This window comes from Lissotriton helveticus, chromosome 8 (genome assembly GCF_964261635.1).
Source record: "Lissotriton helveticus chromosome 8, aLisHel1.1, whole genome shotgun sequence".
NCBI lineage: Eukaryota > Metazoa > Chordata > Amphibia > Caudata > Salamandridae > Lissotriton > Lissotriton helveticus.
Window position 1 is genome coordinate 376,414,967 of NC_136069.1, and position 21,683 is coordinate 376,436,649.

General features: G+C 46.2%; 1 protein-coding gene across 7 annotated transcripts in view; it reads left to right on the forward strand.

Annotated features, from left to right (window-relative positions):
• The window catches only part of NBEA (neurobeachin), a 1,787,704-nt gene that overhangs the window by 1,188,223 nt on the left and 577,798 nt on the right, over nt 1-21,683 (forward strand). For all 7 annotated transcript variants that reach the window (XM_078657170.1, XM_078657173.1, XM_078657172.1 and 4 more), the window contains one exon: nt 5,194-5,337. In XM_078657170.1, the coding sequence (XP_078513296.1) occupies nt 5,194-5,337 (144 nt within the window). The remainder of the gene's footprint in view (nt 1-5,193; nt 5,338-21,683) is intronic.

Below are 21,683 nucleotides of genomic sequence, written 5' to 3' on the forward strand. Positions count from 1 at the left end.
ACTAAAATAGTGCCTACGATCGTGTAGAACCACTATAATAATTATTTACGCCTTGTTTGGTCATTTTCCTTCCCCCTTTTTTATGTATCCAATAAGAAACCACTGTGCTCTTATGTAGTTTATGTTGTATGTAGTGTTATTTTGGTTTCACATGTACACTTGGGACACTGTGCACTTTGTTTGTGTCTGTAGATTCACATGATTGTGTGACAATTGAATATGACCGATAAAATGAAGTAAAACATCCTTGAAATGTATACAATTGGTTTTGTATTCCTTTCCGTCATCCCTGTCAACCCTCTGTGTTAGTGCCAATTGCTATTAAGCTACATAGCTAGTTCATATTAAAAGGTATTATACCACAGGAACCGTTGTTCTTTGATATAACTGTCTGCCCTGGTTCATATGTGAGTAGGGTTCCCCTTGTTTTCTTTCAAGATAATTGGGGGCAGAGCACCCTTATTCCCCTGTGCACTTGAGCCACTGCACATGCTGCACTATTAATAACCACACTACAGGCATACAACGTATAACAGAAGGACGTTAGTCAGATGATGTGATGGTTGGCATAACCTCTCTGAAAATTGTTTGACCGGATGTCATCATTGATGACATGGCCAATAACTCAATCAGAACCATTTCTGTCCAATACATGTATGTGCAGAGCTTTCAGACCATTGTCTAGTGCATGTTTACATGTAAACTATTGTTAGACCTGACACCCTTGGGTGCTCGTCCCACCAAAACATTTGCCTTCACCCCTCCAGTTGTGCTGAATTTATTTTTGTTGGCTTTAGAACTCTACATACTTTACCACTGTTAACCAGTGCTAAAGTGCTTGTGCTCTCTCCCTAGCACATGGTGCAATTAGTTTACACCTGATTGGCACATTTAATTTATTTGTAAGTGCCCAGTAAAGTGGTGCTATATATACCTAAGGCCTATAATTTAAATGCTACTAGTTCGCCTACAACATACATTGTGCCACCCAATTAAGTAATATTTTAAACATGTCCCTGTCCTGCCATTGCAGTCTGGGTGCAGTTTTAAATTGCCATTTCGACCTGACAAATAACCCTTTTACTAGACCTCACCTTTCCTTTTTAATACACATAAGTCAACCCTAAGTTAGTCCATAAGTGAAGGCCGTCGTCGAATGGATGAGGAATAGCCGGCTGAAACTGAACTCAGACAAGACAAAGGTCCTCATCCTTGGATCCACCCCCTCGTCCTGGAACGATTTGTGGTGGCCGACCTCACTGGCAACAGCTCCAACACCCACCGACCATGCATGCAACCTAGGGGTCATCCTCGACTACACCCTTTCCTTGACTGAACAGGTCAACGCCGTCTCTTCCTCCTGCTTCAACACCCTCCGCATGCTCCACAAGATCTACAAGTGGATCCCCACCGAGATGAGAAGAACGGTCACCGCTTCTACACCCCCACCCGCCAGCTCTGCTCCGCCGACCTCGCCCTCACCACAGTCCCCCGCATCCGAAGAACGACCTCCGGCAGAAGATCGTTCTCCCACCTCGCCGCCAAGACCTGTAACACCCTCCCCACTCACCTACGGCCGACCCAAGACCTGCTAACCTTCAGAAGACTCCTCAAGACCTGGCTCTTCGAGCAGTAGCACAACTCCCCACCCCCACCCCAGCACCTTGAGACCCTCACGGGTAAGTGGTGCGCTTTACAAATGCAATGATTGATTGATTGATAAACAGCCCTTAGAGCAGGGTGTAGTGTATTGGACATGTACTTTTAATTTTTACTTGTCCTGGTAGTGGAAAACTCTTACATTCATTTTCACTACTGCAAGGCCTACCTCTTCCATAGGATAGCATTGAGCTACCTTATTTTGTTTAAGAAGTGTTGACGTTTGATTGGGAGCAGATAGGAATGTCAAGTTTAGTAGTAAAGTCATTGTTATTTAAAACCCTCTTTAATGGTAAAGGCGGATTTTGTCAGAGTTCGGAAAGTATAAGAAAGTTGCCATTTTCTTGTCCTAATCATTTGATGCCTCTATTCTGGGTCACATCACTAGGTGTAGTTGCCAGAGCTGTCACCTACCACACTTACACTTCAAAGGGCCTGCCTCAGCATACTCACACAGGACTTCACACTAATCTATTGTGACCCCAGACCCCTCTGAACCAGGGCAGTAATATGGAATGAAATTCCAGAACCAGATGTGTGGGGGTGGGGAGTCTCGAAGTTTCTCCCACTTCAAAGCTGGTACCAGGTATAAATATTGGACACTCAGGATCAACTCTTCAGATCACTATTGGACCTGTGGGAGACTGCCTGCTGCTTGCTTCCCAGCTGCAAGACAACTGCCCTTCTGCCTGAGAAATGAAGAATGGACCCACTCCTTGGACTCAGAACCACCAGGGTGACTCCAAAGAATAGCTGACTGGCCTCCTGTTCCGAACTACAGGGACATAAGCTCCAGAGACTTGTCCTGCATCTGCCCAGTTGCCCAGACTCAACTGAGCCTGCCTGTGCCCTGCCACTGGCCTCTGTTGGAGTAAGTCCTGATCCCCAAGAGGTGCCCCCAGATCCTGGACCCTTAACTGGCATCAGAGTGTACTCCTGCTGACCCAACTATCGGTTCCTTCAGAACAGGACACAACTTAATGCAGCACGACGGAGGACCTCATATCGCAGCATTGGTGGCCTCATTAGAACAGACGCTGTGGACTGCATCCTGATGCAGGCCCTTGCAGCTCCTGATGAGCGGCCCCATTGGAAGAGATACAACTTGACGCGACGCAACGCAGGACCTCTCATCTTAGTCCAAGAACATCCAGATACATTGCCCAGCGGGCCAAACCCAGTCCTGTTCCTGGCTCAAGTTTCACTGCAGTCGGCTTGAACTTATGACGTTGTCTTTGTCCGGCGTGACCAGAAAATCCCTTTTGGCACCTTGCACTTTTTGTCGCTACTTTCACCTAAGACTTTAAAATTACATCTCGCCTCTTCTACTGATTGGATTTTTGAGGTTCTGATATCATTTTATTTAATAAAATGTACTCTATTTTGTTTTTACTTTGTTACTGATTAAGTTCTGCATAAATACTTTAAATATTGCTTCTAAGTTAAGTTGGACTGCTTTTGTGCCAAGCTACCAGAGGTTTAAGCACAGGTTAATTTAGGGGATTTTTGTGGTTTATCCTGACAAGGATTGAGGTTGTTGCTTGAGCAGGTTTTCACTCCCTTCAACCAATAGCCCATTTTCTCACACCTATGCTTCTGTATGTAGAATAAGGACATGGAGTGTGTGTGCTCTTGTGTGCGATATAGAGGCATGACTCAGGTAATACACTTAATTTTATTTATTTATCCAGCATTCTGTCCAGCTTGAGCTCTTTCCCATGGGGCGTCAGAGCATATTGGAGATCAATGCAAAATAAGTTCATACATTCAGAGTTTCGGAGCAATATTATCTGAGCGCTATACAGAAGGACTGATGCAAAAATACTTATTTAAATGCAGAGTTTGGGAGGAACATTATGATACATAGGAATATATTCTTGCAACTTAGTTAAGGATTAAACGAGTCATGAATTGGTGTAGTAGAGTAGAAGGAAGAAGAGAGACACAATGAATAACAAGCGCAGGGGGAGGTGGAACATGTTGAAATGTAGCATATTTAAGCTAAATAGCTGGCCAATGAGAAGTTGGGTGTGGAGAGGAGGTAGTAGAATAAAAGGGCGTGGCAGCCTTGATAGGGAATCGAGAGGAAGTAGACAGGAGAGGACAGCAAGATAAAGAAAGGAGTCTTTGATGTAGGTGCTTAGCTGAGAATGTGTTCTAATAGTTTGATGATGATGGAATATCAGATATGGTTTGGCTTGCTTGACTTCAGCGGAGAAATCAGTCTAGGTCTTGACACATTTGCCAGAGAATGAGTGGGAGAGTTAGGACTTTCTTGAGATGGTGTGATTAAAGTTGGAGAGCAGATTTGGATCTGAGACAGTTTCCCCTGTGCCATTTTATGAATTAGGCACAAGGCATGGTCATACTCAGTGCACTTCATATACATTTATTCACAATATCCCTATATGTATCATAAGAGGATCCTGGCCTCAGACCATGCCCTGTGCATTCAGGATACAGTGTTTGGAAGCAGATGGTACCCTTCATGTTCTCCATCCTTATATGCAAGTGCCAAATACACCTTCATTCTGTATAAATTGCATATCCTGTACGCCTTATATGATGTATGTTGCAAATAGAGGGCATATTCTGTGGTCACCTTAAACTCACACCTACTGCTAGGACCAGGTTTAAGGCGGTGCAACCGGTGCAGCCGCACAGGGTGCCAACCTGGAAGGGGAGCACTGACCTCAGGGGGGCGCTGTATTTAGCAATAACTTCAAGCTTTACCAGCGCTTTAAAACACGACATGTATGTGAGAGAGGGGCTATGGAGAGATGACGTGCACTTTTGCAGGGTGGTAGTGAGGGAATCCGAGAAGGAAGGCATATCGGTAGGAGCGCTAAAAAAAGATTGTCGCACTGGGCGCCACCAGTTCTAAATTCGGCCCTGCCTACTGCTTAGGCCTCCTAGCAGCATATATTGTGTATAAAGTGCTCATGTCATTGGTGATGCCATGAATTATGTTTTTAGCTATGTCTTTTGCGGTTTCATCAGTTATATCACATGTAAAGGATGAGAGGACACTGGTAAGAATTTAGTTCTGCCTAACTAGCAGCATGTAGTGAGCTTTAGTGTTTTTAGGTTTTTTGACATAACCATTGATTTTCTTCAACTTTAGGTAAGCAAATAATTGTTTCTGTGCGTGTGTATAGTTATTTTTTAACAACCAGATTATTCCACATATAGGAAAAATATAAGTCAAGATAAAATGGGGCAAATTTTAAAAAGGAAGTTTTAACATGATAAAATATCAATATTGCCTCACATTTAAAGAGATGTCCTACAACCCATAGCTTTGTTTATGTGATTAATTATTGTGGAGAAAAGTATGAAGTCGGATTTGTCCAGCCTTGTTACACAACATTAATTAGTGGAAAATTAATCAACAGCAAAGTCAATGGAAAGTCTTACACAAAGACCATCCTTGCTCTAATATATTGAGAAAGAGAATAATATGCTATCGTACATCTTGTTAAGAAATATGCTTCGGATTGTATCTGAGTAACACAGTTTGTCTCTTGAATCTAGGAACAGAAGAAGATGTGGTAAAATCCAAAAAGACTTTCAGGAGCCAAGCAGTGGTGAATCAGAATGCAGAAACTGAGCTTATGCTGGAAGGAGATGATGATGCTGTCAGTCTGCTGCAGGAGAAAGAGATTGACAACCTTGCTGGTAATTTCCTCCTTTTCTTTATTATTGTAAAATGCTAAATGATATGTGACAGGGAGTTCGGATAAAGTGGCTCGCTCTTACAAGCTGTGATTTTATAGATGCATTTGCCGTGGTGTTGACGATACCACCCACTGTGTGATTGTGACTTGAAGTTGATACAAGTAAGTATAAAAAACGTATTTCTTGAGAAAGCGCGGCGAATCTGTGTGTTAACAGAGCGCTTTACAGTAAAGGTCCATTGTGCAGATAGGAGATTTTCACAACAAATGGAGGTAAACCTAGATCTAATATGGTATGTACACTAAAATGTCTTTGAGGCATGTAAACATTTGCTAATAGGACCCAAGCACCTGTTAAGTATGTGCCAGGTATACATTTTGAAGTTGGATGGAAGAGTGAGGAAAACATATGTGAAGGAAAATGACACAAGCTTTTCAAATGAAGTTAGAGTTAGTTCGCCATATATTTCTTGTGATGAGAACTCAACAATCCATCAGCAGACACCATAATGTATTGTCCAGCCCAGTGTTCATCTGCTGAATACAAGTACTTTATCATGCAGCATTACTTAGTAGTACACAGCACAATTAGAGGCATTCAAAACAAGGTGGAAATCCTGCTTGTGATCTTGAGGCATTACAATTTTGATACTCATCCGGCTAGCAAAGTTACCCCCGCATGTAATCCCTGGTGTATAATCTGGGGCACGGCTCTGGCTAGGCAGAGTTCACCAAACCACCCCAAGGCATGTGTGCATTCTGTTGTGTATGCATGAATGCAGTTCATTTTTCATTTTGTGAGATAGTCGTAAAAAAAAAAAGTCTTACTTCATGTGACAGGCATCAGCCGACTATTCAGTCTCTCTGGCCGGATGCGTTCCGGTGCTGCATGGGTATGGGGTGTAGCCCTCGGGCCAGTCTTAGCTGTTGGATGACAGTCAAGCAGGATTCACACCTCAATGTTGATGGAGCGCTCAGGCTCCGACATTGGCAGCAGTAATCTTTCAGCAATGGCAGGCTACTGACCTCGCTCATTACTTGATTTCTTTAGATGGTTTGATATGGTTCATGACTAGAAATGTTAATGGAGACCAGGAGAACCCTTCCGCACACAGACCATGTCTGAATTGACTCCCCAGAAATCTTTTGCTGAATATGGCTATTCCACACACTGAGAATACATTGGGCTTCTTCCCCTGAACAGTCAATACTCCTGCAGGATCATGCTGTAAGCAGACCCTCAGCTACCTCAGAAGAAAGTGCGAACTTCAGATTGTCCTTTCATGTCTGGGAAACTGGTTGTCATACAAACACCAGCCCTGGTTGCGTAGCAGTATTTGTGTACTTCCGGAGCACACCCTTCCTTGGTCATGAAAATTGGAACTGGAACAAAGTAGGGTGGTTTGGAACCCACTTTTGTGCATATTTTCCAGATAGGGGATAAGGATCTAAGATCTTAGAACTGTTTTGCGTTGGTTCTCTTTAAATGTAATTTTAAATCTGATTCTCAGAAGCAGCCCTCGTGCAAGGCATGCCTCTTACAGCAGGTCGCAATGAGCTCCAAGCCGGCATATCCAAAACAAGGGCACAATAAAATGTGAGATCTCTGCACCTGGCTGCCTTCAGCCTTTGTGAAGCAGTAATTAGGAACAGACAAAAGGACAGGTAATTCCCTGAACCTTCTCATCTTAAACAACAGAAACTACAGTCTTAACTCTTAGGCCTGCCATCTCCCGAATGGCATTGCCCAGGAGTACGTAATCAGCAGCTTTTTGCTAACAAAGTCCTGCTCCATTTCAAAGGCGATCACTGCCTCCATCCTCCTTCACTTCCGTGTCTGGGTCCCCACCTTCCAGTTACAGGAAAGCAAGCAATACCTTTCCAATGTCTGAGGAAGGTTCATTCACCTTCAGTTTTCCGTCTTGCCATACCAAGGGCGTCAAAAATAGATCCCACTGGTCGTAGTACTCAGACTCTCACCTTTCTCAGAGTCCTACAACCATACATACACATTGCACATATACATGCACTTGACATGGAATGTCAGTGCAAAGATCTGAGGCTCACATAATAGGTGGAACTTTACATGAAAGGGAAGAGGAGACCACACTGTTCGTGACACAGACAAAAAAAGTCTGGTCACCCTAATAATTCAAAAACCCCGGTGTGCTGCCACCATTGCTTTGTTATTCACCCAGATAAGGGCACTAGTCCTATACATACTATGAGCAGAGACGGCTCCTCTCCTGCCACACCCGATCCGTGCCAGCCGCCAACGTGTATAAGGGCACACTTAGTGCGCCTCTGCAGGTCACAGAAAAGGTTCTGGATCTCTCATTACCAGGACAGCCCTTGTACTCTGTGCACATTGAAGATTAGTGTGGCACTAGTGCCAAACAAAGGCTCAGGACATCACTTTTATATGCAGTTGGACCGTCAGGGAAGGAGTGCGTGGTCTTTTATCTCTGAAATGCTATTCCTATCCTAACTTGAGCTCTTTTATGACGCATTCATTCACAATATAAAACATATAAATTTGACGGAAACTTTTGGAGATTTCGTCTTAAAACAGATAATACCTGTGTGAATGTAATTGTCAATTATGGTTATTGCTATGCATCTAAGTCTTTTGAAATCAATTGCCCTTTGTTTAGTTTTCTCTTGTTGTACTCAGGTGGTGCCTGGCTCCTCTACAAAGGTGTTCTGCAACGTAGTCAAGGTACAATTCAGATTAGCAGCTCCCAGGCAAACCCTGGTCAGAATCTCTGCCTACCTCTATGATATTTGGCAAATTGGCTCTCATTTATCAATAGTTTGGAGGTTGAAACACTGCCAATTCCAATATCCACATTCATTAATAAGATTTTCTTTGGTGGACCAAGTGTGTTTCACTGACCGAGACGTCACACACATACACCTGAACACCGAATGCATGCCTCCTTACATGATTCCTGGACTCTTGCATGCCCCAATCCATCAGCTACTGTGCCTAATTTGAATAAAAAGAGTCCCAGGGCTCAAAAACTTGAGGAGCCGTCATCAGCACTAGTGAATGATAGGGTTGTCAAATACCATGGCTGTCTAGATTTAATTTCATTTAATTCCTCTTTCTTGCACCACCGTACACTTCCTCTATCTCCCTGTTGCATGTTCATTTTCGCCCCTGAATACTTGGTTTGTCACTGTTCCCTATCTTTGTCTTCTTCTCCTCTCTTTTGTATCTTTCTTATACTCTTGATCAGAAGATGTAAAATAAGTTCTGGGAACCCACAAGAAAAGTTCCACACATTTTCCAAGAGGTGTCATTCTCTCATTGCAAAGCAGGCTCCTTTCCCAAGGTGCAAACTGGTCCGGTCAAATATTAGCTTCCAATCATTGCGACCCATTGGGAGCTAAATGGTCTGTACCAAGTGAATAACGTTTGCTAACTTACATTAATTAGGTGGGATATTCTATATTATTTTAGCTTGGTTTTGATTTGAATATGTTTCACTTTCCAATTAACACATGTTTATCCTCTCTTTGTATATGCATCATTGGCTAGCTGTAAACTGAAACTGGAATTTGCACTTTGTAGCATAAATAGGTTCCTCCTGAACTGGAGGAAAATCTTTTGATACATTACTGTGACAGAATTTGTAGTGGTTTGTACTAGTATTAACGTATTCTTTTATGGTGTAGGTAAAACAGTAGGCACGTGTGCGTTACCTATAACGATTTACACATTTTTGTTTTCTTAGCTCATTTTCGCCCAAAGCTGTTCACATCAAGAGGCAAGTCTAAAACTATGATCCATACATACGTTCTAGTTGCAATTTGCAAATAGTTCTGATTAGCATTTTGTGGTCAAATCGGTAGTTTCTAAATTCGAACACCTTCTAACACACTTTTATTTTCATGCAATCGTAGCATTTTCATGTTTGTTAATTTCTATTTTAACACTTAAAAATTAGAAATCTTCCTAGATTTAACATAGTTAGATACTGACTGTAATGAAGGTTTGATTGGGCAAAGGAATTACAGAAAAATATAATGTGCATTTCCGCGAAGGCTTTTTTAATACTTTACAATTAGAAGCATATTAATATACTGATTTTAAAAAAATGTTTTTCCTAGTTTTTGATCAAATTTAAGACTCAGAGGAGAGCAGAAAGTGTGTGGATGCGTGCATATTTGTGTGAAAGGATGAGGGCGATGAAACTTTGCCTTGTGTTCATTTGAGGTGTTTTAATTAATGTGTGTGCAGCATAGAAAATTCTTTCATGGGTCAAAGATTAATAACAAAGCTTTGTTAAAGTAATCTTATATACCTTCGGATTTTAGGAATGAGACTGGACACAGGTTATTCTGGCTTGTGGGCAATCAACACATTTCTTGATTTACCTTTGAAAGACAGGGGGAAACTGTACCTTAATCTCTGAACAGACATATTTCTGCAAGTTCACATTGGTTTGCAATTGGAACCTGGTTTTTAGGTCTCCTGGCGTTTAACAGCGCGTCAGCGCTGTGTCCGCCAGGAGATCTTTTGTCGCTGACTCTGCTTCCCAGGAGACAGCACCTGGCCGTGCGCATTTCGCAAAAGGCGATGGGCGCAGGCCACGCGCGCGCGAACGCGCGCCGTGGCTGTCTCCTGGGAAGCACAAACATACACAGGCACACCTACCCCTGCACGCATGCGCACACACATACACAAGCACACATACACGCACAGAGAGACATCCCCCCCACCCCTCCGCCGTCGCACACACAGACACACACACACGCACACATACAAGCATCCCCCCCCTTCCCCGCTCACCGGCACTCTGGACTTGTGCAGCCTCCGACCGCGGGGCTCTCCCTCGGGCATGGGAGCCCCGCGTCACCACTGCTCCTCCAGGCACTCCGTGGGCGCGGCTTCAAAAAACGGAAGTCCCGCCCCCACCATGGGTTTCGTTTTTAGGAGTGCGCGCGCAGTAGCGTCCTCCTCCGTGTCAGCAGCTCGGGGCTTCTCCTGTCTCGTTCCGCCGTCCTCTCTGTCCAGATGAGATTTCCTCTCCTTGGTGACTGTAGTTAGGTTTGCCTTTAACACTGTGTTAGTGCCATTCATGCTAAATGTGCTGTAATTGAAAGTAAGCAGCTCTCTGGAATTCAGGGTTCTTTTGGTTCTCTTTGTCTCTTTGTCTTTTGTCTGTGTGATTGGCGAGGCTGAGTGCTGCAGCGTATGTGCTTTTCCATCATCGAACAGCCCTTGTACACTGCGCTGTTCTACAAGAAGACATTCCCAGCAGGGTTGCAATTCTTACAAGGGAGCCTCGTTCCCGCACCCTCCCGCTTTTCAGACTCAGCTGGGAAGTGTGTGAAACGGAGGCGGAGCAACGTTTTATTTGCACTTTGCAGGTAGCACAGGCCGACTGGCGTACAAGTTACATCGGCGCTGACTGGTGGATTGAGCCCTTCAAGGAGAGGAAGGCTGGGGCAGAATCAGGCACAGCCTTAGTTTGCACCTCCCTAGCAGAGCAGGGCAGCGGGCTCAGCTCGGCTTGGTCGGCAGACTCACCAGGTGTTTGTACCCACTGCATTCTTCAAAGAACTTACGCCAGCAAGGTAGGCTTTCCGCTCTGCCTTTCAACGCCAGCTTTGAAGTCAGCTCACATCACAATAACAGCCTACTGTGTTGGGCACCGCTGCCATCTGACAGCGATGTCCTTGATAAAATAAAATGCAGCTAAATTACAGAGCCACTCCGTGTCAACGCTTTTAAAACATTCAAACTCCTAAAATGAGTTAATGTTCTCTGTTCACATCACGAAGTAAGCTTTACAATCCAACTCAAGTCGCCAATTATTTGTTTAAACCACAAACCTAGAATAATACACATCACTTTTTGGAGCACAACCTCGTAAGTATTTATTGCACGTTATTGCTACAAGTTCCCATCATACATTCCAAGCATTAAGGTCAATATAATATATGGGGTGAACAAATATGTCTAAGCACCTATATTGTTATTCCTTGTTTAGGTCTGGTGCGAGCATTGGAAAATAAGACACCATTGTTCACTGGAACAAGAGACGGTGACCGCTAGGACAGGAGTCGCATGCAGTACACTGGGACATTGGAAACGGACGGAATGGAGATGAGACACTGACATGTTCAATTAGGGAGACACTTATGTGCATTAGGATGGCAAGGCATTGAGTCAAGTGGCCGACATTCACTTACACTTGGGCACGGAAGACTGACTACACTCTAGGAGAGGAGACAGCACACTATAGGGAGACAGCACACTATAGGGAGACAGCACACTATAGGGAGACAGCACACTATAGGGAGACAGCACACTATAGGGAGACAGCACACTAGAGACAGCACACTACAGAGAGACAGCACACTACAGGGAGACAGCACACTACAGAGAGACAGCACACTACAGGGAGTGCAGAGTAGTGAGTGCAGAGTAGAGAGTAGTGAGTAGTGAGTGCAGAGTAGTGAGTAGTGAGTGCAGAGTAGTGAGTGCAGAGTAGTGAGTGCAGAGTAGTGAGTGCAGAGTAGTGAGTAGTGAGTGCAGAGTAGTGAATAGTGAGTGCAAAGTAGTGAGTAGTGAGTGCAAAGTACTGAGTGCAGAGTAGTGAGTAGTGAGTGCAGAGTAGTGAGTGCAAAGTAGTGAGTAGTGAGTGCAGAGTTGTGAGTAGTGAGTGCAAAGTAGTGAGTGCAGAGTAGTGAGTGCAAAGTAGTGAGTGCAGAGTAGTGAGTAGTGAGTGCAAAGTAGTGAGTAGTGAGTGCAGAGTAGTGAGTGCAGAGTAGTGAGTAGTGAGTGCATAGTAGTGAGTAGTGAGTGCAGAGTAGTGAGTGCAGAGTAGTGAGTAGTGAGTGCAAAGTAGTGAGTAGTGAGTGCAGAGTAGTGAGTGCAGAGTAGTGAGTAGTGAGTGCATAGTAGTGAGTAGTGAGTGCAGAGTAGTGAGTGCAGAGTAGTGAGTGCAAAGTAGTGAGTGCAGAGTAGTGAGTAGTGAGTGCAGAGTAGTGAGTGCAAAGTAGTGAGTGCAGAGTAGTGAGTAGTGAGTGCAAAGTAGTGAGTGCAGAGTAGTGAGCAGTGAGTGCAGAGTAGTGAGCAGTGAGTGCAGAGTAGTGAGCAGTGAGTGCAGAGTAGTGAGCAGTGAGTGCAGAGTAGTGAGCAGTGAGTGCAGAGTAGTGAGCAGTGAGTGCAGAGTAGTGAGTAGTGAGTGCAGAGTAGTGAGTAGTGAGTGCAAAGTAGGGAGTAGTGAGTGCAGAGTAGTGAGTGCAGAGTAGTGAGTAGTGAGTGCAGAGTAGTGAGTGCAGAGTAGTGAGTGCAGAGTAGTGAGTGCAGAGTAGTGAGTGCAGAGTAGTGAGTAGTGAGTGCAGAGTAGTGAGTGCAGAGTAGTGAGCTGCCTCAAGTGAAGTACTCTGGTACCCAAGGATGACTAGCAAACAATATTATTCACAACGTTGCTTACTATTCAGCAACATTTGACAGTTTGCAAATCATCTTTATACAACAATTCAGAGTTTGATAACAAATTAATGTAACACATTGTAATATACAATGCCAATAGCTCAAACTTTAATACTGGGAGACCTATTGCATTGTAAATGCTTGTTTGATTTGCTAAGCAGCTTCTGGAGTTTTTTCTGGCTTTGGACTCAGTGGTGTCCCATGGATGACTTTTTCAGTTTCTGTGCCTGAGATATCTGGGCAGAAGCAAAACATGTAAGCCACTGGCACCAGGAACCCAGCTCTTTTCCATTTACCACATGTGCCTGTCTGAACTGCTGTGACTTCTGCACATGCAAAAAGAAAAGCACTTGAAAAAAAATACTTAAGGCCCTGAATTCCAAGTACTTGAATGATTACTCATCCTCTTAATTCAGGGAATTTCTTTTTGAAAGAATCGAATAACTTATGTTGAAAACTATTTTATTATAATGTGGATATCCTTTCCGGGGGTACTTTCATGTATAGTCGTCCCGATAAGTTGTAGGAATGCAATTTTACCCATATCAGAAAAAATTACAAACGGGATATTTGAAGACTGTGATGGTAGCATGCTAGAATAATTCACCAAGAAATAGGTAATAACAAGGGTGATATCAAGGTATTCTAGACATTTAATTTAAAAAGAACCAATTCCAGAGAGCGTAATATTTCAGCCTTGTCAGAGAAGTCTTCGATTCTGCTCTGCTCGTTTGTGGTGTTGAATTTTTGAGAAGATTTGTATCCTGCAACTTTATTTTGAGTCTTTGAGACAGTAGTTTGAGCTTTAAGACTTCCTTCTTAACGTCCAGAAACCCAGTTTGTTACTATTCTACCTATGTGCCGTCAAGGTAGTATGTTTTACCACTTGTTGTTTAGCCCCCTTATATCCGGACTTGCATTTAACAGCAGTAGCCATGATGGGTCTAGAAATGGCAGCAAAACAGATAAATAACATAAATTCTACATATTTTCTTTTATAAATTAGCTTCGGGTGAGGCTGTCTGGCGGTGTTGGTCGCACTCTTCGAGATATTCACGAGGATCCACAGGATTTCTCCCATGGGGAATCCCCCTCTAGTTCTATGTTCTGTGTTTTTCTTAACAACCATAAATAAAGTTATGAATCCTGATTATAAAGGTTCTGAGATATTGAAGTAAGAGCGTTCCTCTATGCACAAGCGGCCACTGCTAATGTTGTACCACACCAAGCTTTCTACTCAGTACTGGTATTCGATTCAGACTGCACTGAGCTGCCAATGGTTCTTAAGCCTGCTCTCCACTGAATAGAGAGGATTGACAGACTTGGCACTTCTAGTTATCAGAGATAATTAACTCATCCTGTTGGATATTTGTAACTAAAGGCCTTTGGATCATCCCTAGGTGTCAGGCTGTAGCCTGACTATTTGTCAGCATAGCCCATGCACGTTGGTCGGTGGCGTTTTGCAGCTCCTTGTCTACCCCACTCCACCCCATAAGTGACAGCTGGAGTCTAATTTGAACATCAACCAAGCACCCTCATGTCAGTTTCTTTCTTTCCGCATCTTCATACATGGATCTGAGCTAGCTCCCATCAGTTGACAAATGTTTTCTGACAACAATATTGACAACAATATTTTCCTGTGTGCAAGGGAACATGTGCCCTTCTGAATCTACAGGGTTTAATCCTTGTATGGATTGTTGCAAGTTGATGTCTGTAACAGATCTCCACAAGCTATGTCTCTGGTGTTTGGGTTTGGGCCATGACTCCACCTTGCATGAAGAGTGTGTCGTTATGCTCTGAAAGGTGATTTGGAAAGCCAGGCTGTATGTCACCGAACACAGGAGAAAGTTGATTAAATACTGTTCCTGCTCGAAGTTTTGAGTGCAGACCTGTTCCAAGTCTTCATAGCGGTCCAAAAAGAAACCTACGAAGTCTAACAGAGCTCTATACAGCCTCACCAATTATTCTGAGAAGTTGTGAGGACATCAAGGTGTGCCTTAGTCTCATTCCTGGTCCCCTACCGAGGAGCTGATTGCGATGCACAAACAGTTTGAGGTATTCAGTGAAGCCATTTTGTGAATCTTTAGCACCCTGTGGGCTCCTTCTGGTGTGTCTTTGGGCCCCAAGGATCCTTGGAGGCCTCCAGTTTGGTTACGCTGGCACGGCTGCCCTCTGCACCATCTGTGCATCTCCAACCTGCTTTGGCTTTAACTTAATCCAGAGCCAACTCCACGCCAGGTACCATGATCTACGTTGGATTCTGCACTGTTGATACTGACACCAGTGTAGGACACCAATCCTTTGTCCAGGCCAAATCTAAACTGAACCAGTCTAAACCTTGACCAGGGGCACATCTAGTAACCGTCCTGATGCTACTGGCTCCTGGTCACTCTAGTCACTCTGACTCAGATAAAACTGCATGTTTGCCTAGGGTGCACCTTCTAGTTCTCCCACGACGTTTCAGAAATGATTTTGACAAACGCCAGACACCATTTGGCAACTCTGAAGAAGATGGGGATGAATTTCCCCTACAATATGATGTTGACAATTTCTGTCTGGACCTACAAGAGGCCAGTGCACTGGACACTTCTCCTGACACAAGCCGGGTTCTCCTCCTGAGCCCTCAGTGGGAGAGACAGGCTTATTTTCTGTAGTCAGCAGATTGGCAGGTGAAGTCTTGGGCTCAAAGCTACCAATGTAGGCCTGACCAATACCCTCATATAATAGATGCTTGGGCTAAGCCGTGCTCCTGCGCATCTGTAAACAGACTAATATCACAACCCCACAACCCTTCTTTTTTAATGCACCATCCTACTCTGGAGAGCAGTGGTCTAGGCTTCCACTAGAAGGATCCACCCAAACTATTTTCCTACAATATCTCCAGGTTGGACGTTGAACAGATTTGAGGCATTTGGGAAATGTACCAGCTCTTTTCTGAGTAGGTTCTCCAAGCATTATGGGGCTCAGTCACTGAGATCTTCCCATCAGTTCTGGGGGAGTTCTACATCAGTTTGTCACAGACTATTAGGATGGTAGGGATGTGGCCAGATATGTCAGTCGGTACAGCATGGACATGACTGACTGTTTGGGCAGAGCAGTCAGGACTAGTTAGATCCAAGGACTTCTCAGGTGATTTTCTGGCATCATTCATAAATATGGCTTTTGACTGGTCTCACCTCTTTGCCAAGAAGGCCGACTCTGCACTTGAGTGCATTAGAGAAAGCCGAACCACAGTCCACTCCCTCTGTTTCTGTAAGCCCGCAAGGCAGTATCTCCGACAGGTTCGCCCTTTTCGAGGCATTGACAGGGGTTTCACCTATAAGCAATGCCAACACCCCAGTTCTTTTGAAGTCAGCATCTGGGATCCAACAGACAGCATCCAGGCCCACCGGGACAGCAGACCTCTCAGTCCCTCTGCCCAACTCCAGCAAGAGCCTCAACCCACTTTAGGTTTCTCTCAGTGGTATTCAGCCATCCGATTGCAGGCAGAATCCTTCTTTTCCTTCACAGATGGCAGGCCATGACATCCAACAAGTGGGTCTTTCAGATAGTTCAAAGGGGCTACACCTTGCCATTACCTTCCAGCCCATCGCCTCTTTACCCTACATCATAGCTGCTTTCCCAGGGTCACATGCCCATTTTGCTGCAAGAGCCAAAGAGCGAGTCCCGGTTTTGGAACTCGGAACTGGATGTTACCCACTTATTTCCTGTGCCTATTTTAGAGCTTCGATCTCTAAATTTCTTCCTGTGGAAGGACAAATTCAAGATGCTCACGTGGGCTCAGGTTCTATCTGTGCTGGATCTTGTAGACTGAATGGTAGTGCTGGATATACGGGACGCCTATTTCTATGATACCATCTTGCAATTAAGAAAAGTTGATGGTGGTGTACCAGACTTCCCCAACATTGAAGACTGACTGTTGAAGTCAATTTTTGGCCACCTCCAGATGACGGTAAAACTCCTGACCTTATTTGGGTACATAATCAATATGCTGAAGTCACACCTGTCTCATTCACGGGCTGTCTTTCATCAGAGCCATCCTGGATACCATGCGTTTCCGGGCCTTCTCTCCAGATCAGAGAGCCAAGGACATTTGAGCTATGATCCTGATGTTTCAGACTCTGTCCTGGGTCTCATTAAGGGTGACTCTGAGACATCTTAGACTAACGGCCTCCAGAATCCTGCTCGTTGAGGATGTCATTTGGCATATGCAGATTCTGCAGTGGGATCTAGTGTCTCGTTGGACCCTGCACCAAGGGAACCTGTCAAAGTACATTCAGGATTTGGAGGAGACTGCAAATGATCTGCAGAGACGCTTATCAATCTTAATTGGACAATGGCAGAACCCTCTCCCTACCTCATCCAGAGCTGATGGTGATGATGGACACACTTTGTGGGGTTGGGGGGTCATCTGGGAAAGATGACGATCAGAGGTCTCTAATTTACAGCAGAGACCCGTATCCACATCAATTTGTTGGATTTGCAGGATATTCACTTGGCATTGAAAGTCTTTCTTCCGTCCATCAACTGGAGACTTATTCTGGTCCTCACGGACAGCACCACTGCCATGAAGTATTGCAACAAGGGGTGGGATCTTGGGCTGTGTGCCAGGGGACCCTGCGTTTCGGGACTTGGCTGAATCATCAGAGTGTTTCCCTGTCCGTTCACCACCTGGTATCTTTAAATGACAGGGCAGACAAACTTAGCCAGGGATGCCTAGTGGATCATAAATGGCAGGTACACCTGGAGGTGGTGCAAGGCATCTTCTGACAAAGGAGAGAACCCTGGCTCATTCTCTTCACCACCACTGAAAACGCACCATGTCAACACTTTTGCGAACTAGAGTTTCAAGGAAGCGGTCTCTCGGAGATGCATTCCACCTGGAGTGTAGCAAGGACTTCTGTATGCCTTCCTACCACCAACCCTCCTGCCTCAAGTTCTGAAGATGATCAGGAGCGACCAGGCTCATGTCATTGTATTGGCTCTGGATTGGACCAGGAAAGTGTGTGGTAAACAGAACTTCGGTGCATGAGCATCTGTCCTCGGATCAGGCTGCCTATTCTGGAGGGTTTTCAATTGCTTTTTGACCATAACATGGGTAAGTGACCGCAGTGTCTGTATCTATAACCTGGGTGTGTACATTCACACTACCCCTTAGGCCAGGATGTCTCAATAAATCAAGAAGAGCCAATTAAAACACAGGTCAACGAATACTAGAAAAAGTGTGAGGAGTAGAGAGAGTACCTCACGGTCGTAACACCCGAGGGGGTTGCCGGTTTAGCAATATCAGGTATACCCACTTCTCATCATTGGTTACTTTCTCTACATGAAAGAAATGATGTACACACAAATAGACTAGTACACTCAGTGAGAATAGTAACGAAATAACACAAACACCACAGTGAGTAAATTTAGACAATACTGTGACAACATGTATATATACTCAGACCCCAAAACAACCAACAGGTTAATAAAAAACTGGAAATGTCTTGCTGGCAGGTTCCTTTCTTTATTCTGGTGCTGCAAGACCCCCATTAAAAATGGTTAAATATATACCATATCCTTTCCTTTGCAAGCCAACATGTTTCGTTGCTATAAATTCAGCAACTTCATCAGGGCGTAAAACGGGTTCACTATTCTCGAACTTCACATCAAAATTTGATTGAACAAGGACCTGTGTAAAGATAAAACCAAAGCATGGCAGTGATTGCACTGAAATACTGCACCTCTACAACGAGAGAGTGCAGTTCCAGCCGACCCAAGTTGCTCGCACGAGCCTGAATAAAAATACAAAATTCCTTGTTTACCTTCTGGTTGCCCAGCCATTATGTACCGGCAACCATCAAAACGACACCGTGTCAAGCGATCATGTGTCTCGCAGTGACTCGTCCTGGTGACCAGGACGAGTCACTGCGAGAAAGGAAACCCATTAGAATATGAATCTAGAACACATTATTGTAGTGGACAGCAGTGTGAAAATCGGATACATGCAATATACCTGTCATCTGTTTGTGGCACATTGTATAGGTTATCTGATAGAGACTACTAGCCGCAGATTCCTTAACATAGAATTATCCCCAGGCGTGAGACTGGGTCTGGAACATTTTTCTTTTTGCCACAGCATCTCTGTGCGCTGGGGGATGGCACCACGTGACTTAGCCCTCATGTCGTCCGCGTACATGATGTCAGCGAGGTCACATAAGTCCCACCCCAGCGCGCTGACATCAGTTTTCCTTCTTTTCCGCGTGCAACGAAGATCCGGATTGTGTTGCCTTGGCCTGTTTCAGGCCTTCTTTTAATGCTTTGCGTTGCGAACAGTGTGCGAATGCCTTCGGGTTTCAAGACTTGTAAGCGTCAGATGTCGGCAATGGACCCTTACCCTATTTGTATGTGGTGGTTGGGCCAGCACCATGATTCCACGGACTACGACGCTTGTCAATCTTAAGCCGAAGTCCCGGCGGGAGCGCCGGATGAAATTGCTTTCGCCCCGCTTGTCCGGATCGGTCTCGTCCCCGTGTCCGTCCCCTACATTGGAAGGGTCCAAAAGCTGCCGATTCCGGCTGCCACATCGTCCCTCACGGGCATCGCTTGCTCACCAGTAAGTCCTTCAGTCTGTCACCGAGGTCTTGTCTTCGTTCTCCGGAGGGCACGGGTTCATCCCGGGACATGTGCCCTCGCCCGTCGCCACCCTATCCGCCATTTCCTGGCGTTGGGGCAACTAGAGCCCAAATGGAGTCCTCCGCTGTGGCTCTGCAGGCTTCTTTGGGCCCTCCTCCTCTTTGTGAGACGTCAGCGGATCCCTCGCCATGCGCGGGGCCTTCCGCGGACTCGCCAGTGGCTTTGGTCCCGGTGCCGACGAGTTCGGCTTCAGGTGTTGGAGGTGTGGTGTTGTCGAGTTGTGGCCCTACGGGGTTCCCCTCTTCAACCCACATCGCCCCTGCCTCGCCGCAAAGCCTTTGGGGTTCCCTGTGGTGTTGCAGGAGGTCGCTGGGACTCACGGTTCGTCCCCGAGTCCCTCTCGGTTCTCTGGGCAGGCGGCTGTCTTACCGGAGACCGAGCCGACGCCTTTCCGGCACCTGTGGCTTTCCTCCCTGGCGGCGCCGCGGGTGGAGGCTGGGACCCGGGGTGCCTCCCCGAGTAACTCTTGGCCCTCTACACAGACGACTGCCTTGTCGGAGGACGAGCCGGTGCCTTTTCAGTGCCGTTCATTACCCGCTTTGGCTCCGACCCCACCCCTTTCTCCTGTGCAGCACGTCGTGGTGGAGGTCGACTCTGCACCTCTGGGGTCCGCTCCGGCACCCATCGTGGACACACAGGTGCCTATTGCGGACTCCACGGTGCCGTCGAGTTGTCGACTCGTCTCCGGAGGTCACTTCCCCTCCGGAAGTTTGTCATCTCCTTGTCTCCTCTTCACCGGTGACTGGACGCTGCATCGTATCTTTTTCCCCGGCGTCTTCCAGGGCGGGCTCTACGCCATCTCTGCGGCCGCAGATCCCGGACCCTATCTTCCGCACCTTGCTGGTTGCCCCGCAGGCTTTTCCGCCTTCTCCGTAGACCCCTCAGGCCCCTCACTCGTCCTTGGGTCTTCCATCCTACAGGGGCTGGCCGTTCCCTCCTCCAGCTGGACTCGGGAATGGGAGGCTTAGTTTGCAGCCTTCACCCACAGAAGAGTTACTCTCTTCCCAGCGACGCCCTACGGAGGCGGGTGTGGATTTTGTCCGGGCCATTTCTAAGGCCACTGGTATTTTGGGGATGGGCGCCCGGTCACACCAATCCCTATGGACCAATTGTTGGAGGTTCTCCACCAGGGCTCTGTTGGAGGGGAGCTGCTTCTTCCATTTGAAGCTTCGCTCCACAACTCTCTTCTGGGGCCCTGGGGGCGTCCTGCTACAGGAGATCCGGTGCCTCAGCAGCTCCTCCATCGCCATCGTCCTGCTCCGAATTATCCAGTCTACCTTTCTTCCCACCCTTCTGCCCAGGGCCCTGTCCTGCGGTCTGCTTTCCCTTCCTTGCCTTCGGTGTTGCTCCGTCTGTCACATGAGTGCCGGTGGTTGGACTCCTGGGGGCCTAACATCTTTGCCTCCTCTAGTGCTGCTTTGCGTGCGCTTAACACTGTTTGTGTGTTGGCAAGGGCTACCTCTGCCCTGTGGGATTCCACACAATTACTTCTGTCTCCCCCCTCCCATGGAGGTGTCTGCGCTGATCTGCAGCACTATGTGCTAGATTGGCGGGAGTTAGCCGCATTTATTCTCCGTTGGGCCGTGGAAGTTTGATTCTCTCAACCGTACTAAGGCGAGTTCTGTGGCTCTCTGCCGCCATGCTTGGTTGCGGGATGGTATCTTTCCAGGGAATGTTAGAGAGCTTCTTGGCGACCTGCCTTTTGATGGGATTCTTCTATTCAACACCCAAGCGGACTCTGCCATTCAACGACTCCTTGTGGGGCTCCGTCCTCCTCCCCCTCCATAAGCTTTGGCTTGTCGGTCTTCAGGTGACTTATGGGAGGCGTTTATCCACCTCCTCTTTGGGCCTAGGGTTTCGGTTGGCCCGTCAGTGTGTTCTGTGTGGCTTGGAGTCCCTTCAGGGTCCTTGAGTTGGCCCCTCTGTCTTGTTGGCTGCTGGCACATCCCTTTGATTTTTGTGGTGGGTGGGTTTTTTGGCTGTTAGTGGAGCCGTATAGATCCTCAGGTTGGACCATCTGTGTATTTTTTGGCTGATTGGTAAGACGTCTATCGTGCTACCCACAGGCCCTTTATGTTCTTGTCCTCTGCTGCGGGGGGTTTTCCCTATAAGGTGTTCCCATGTTTTGTTGGGACGTGTCATACCCTAGGTGGGGTACTTGTTGGCTATTGTATGGCTCTGTACTAAGCTGGGTGGTCGTGGATACCCTTTCGGTC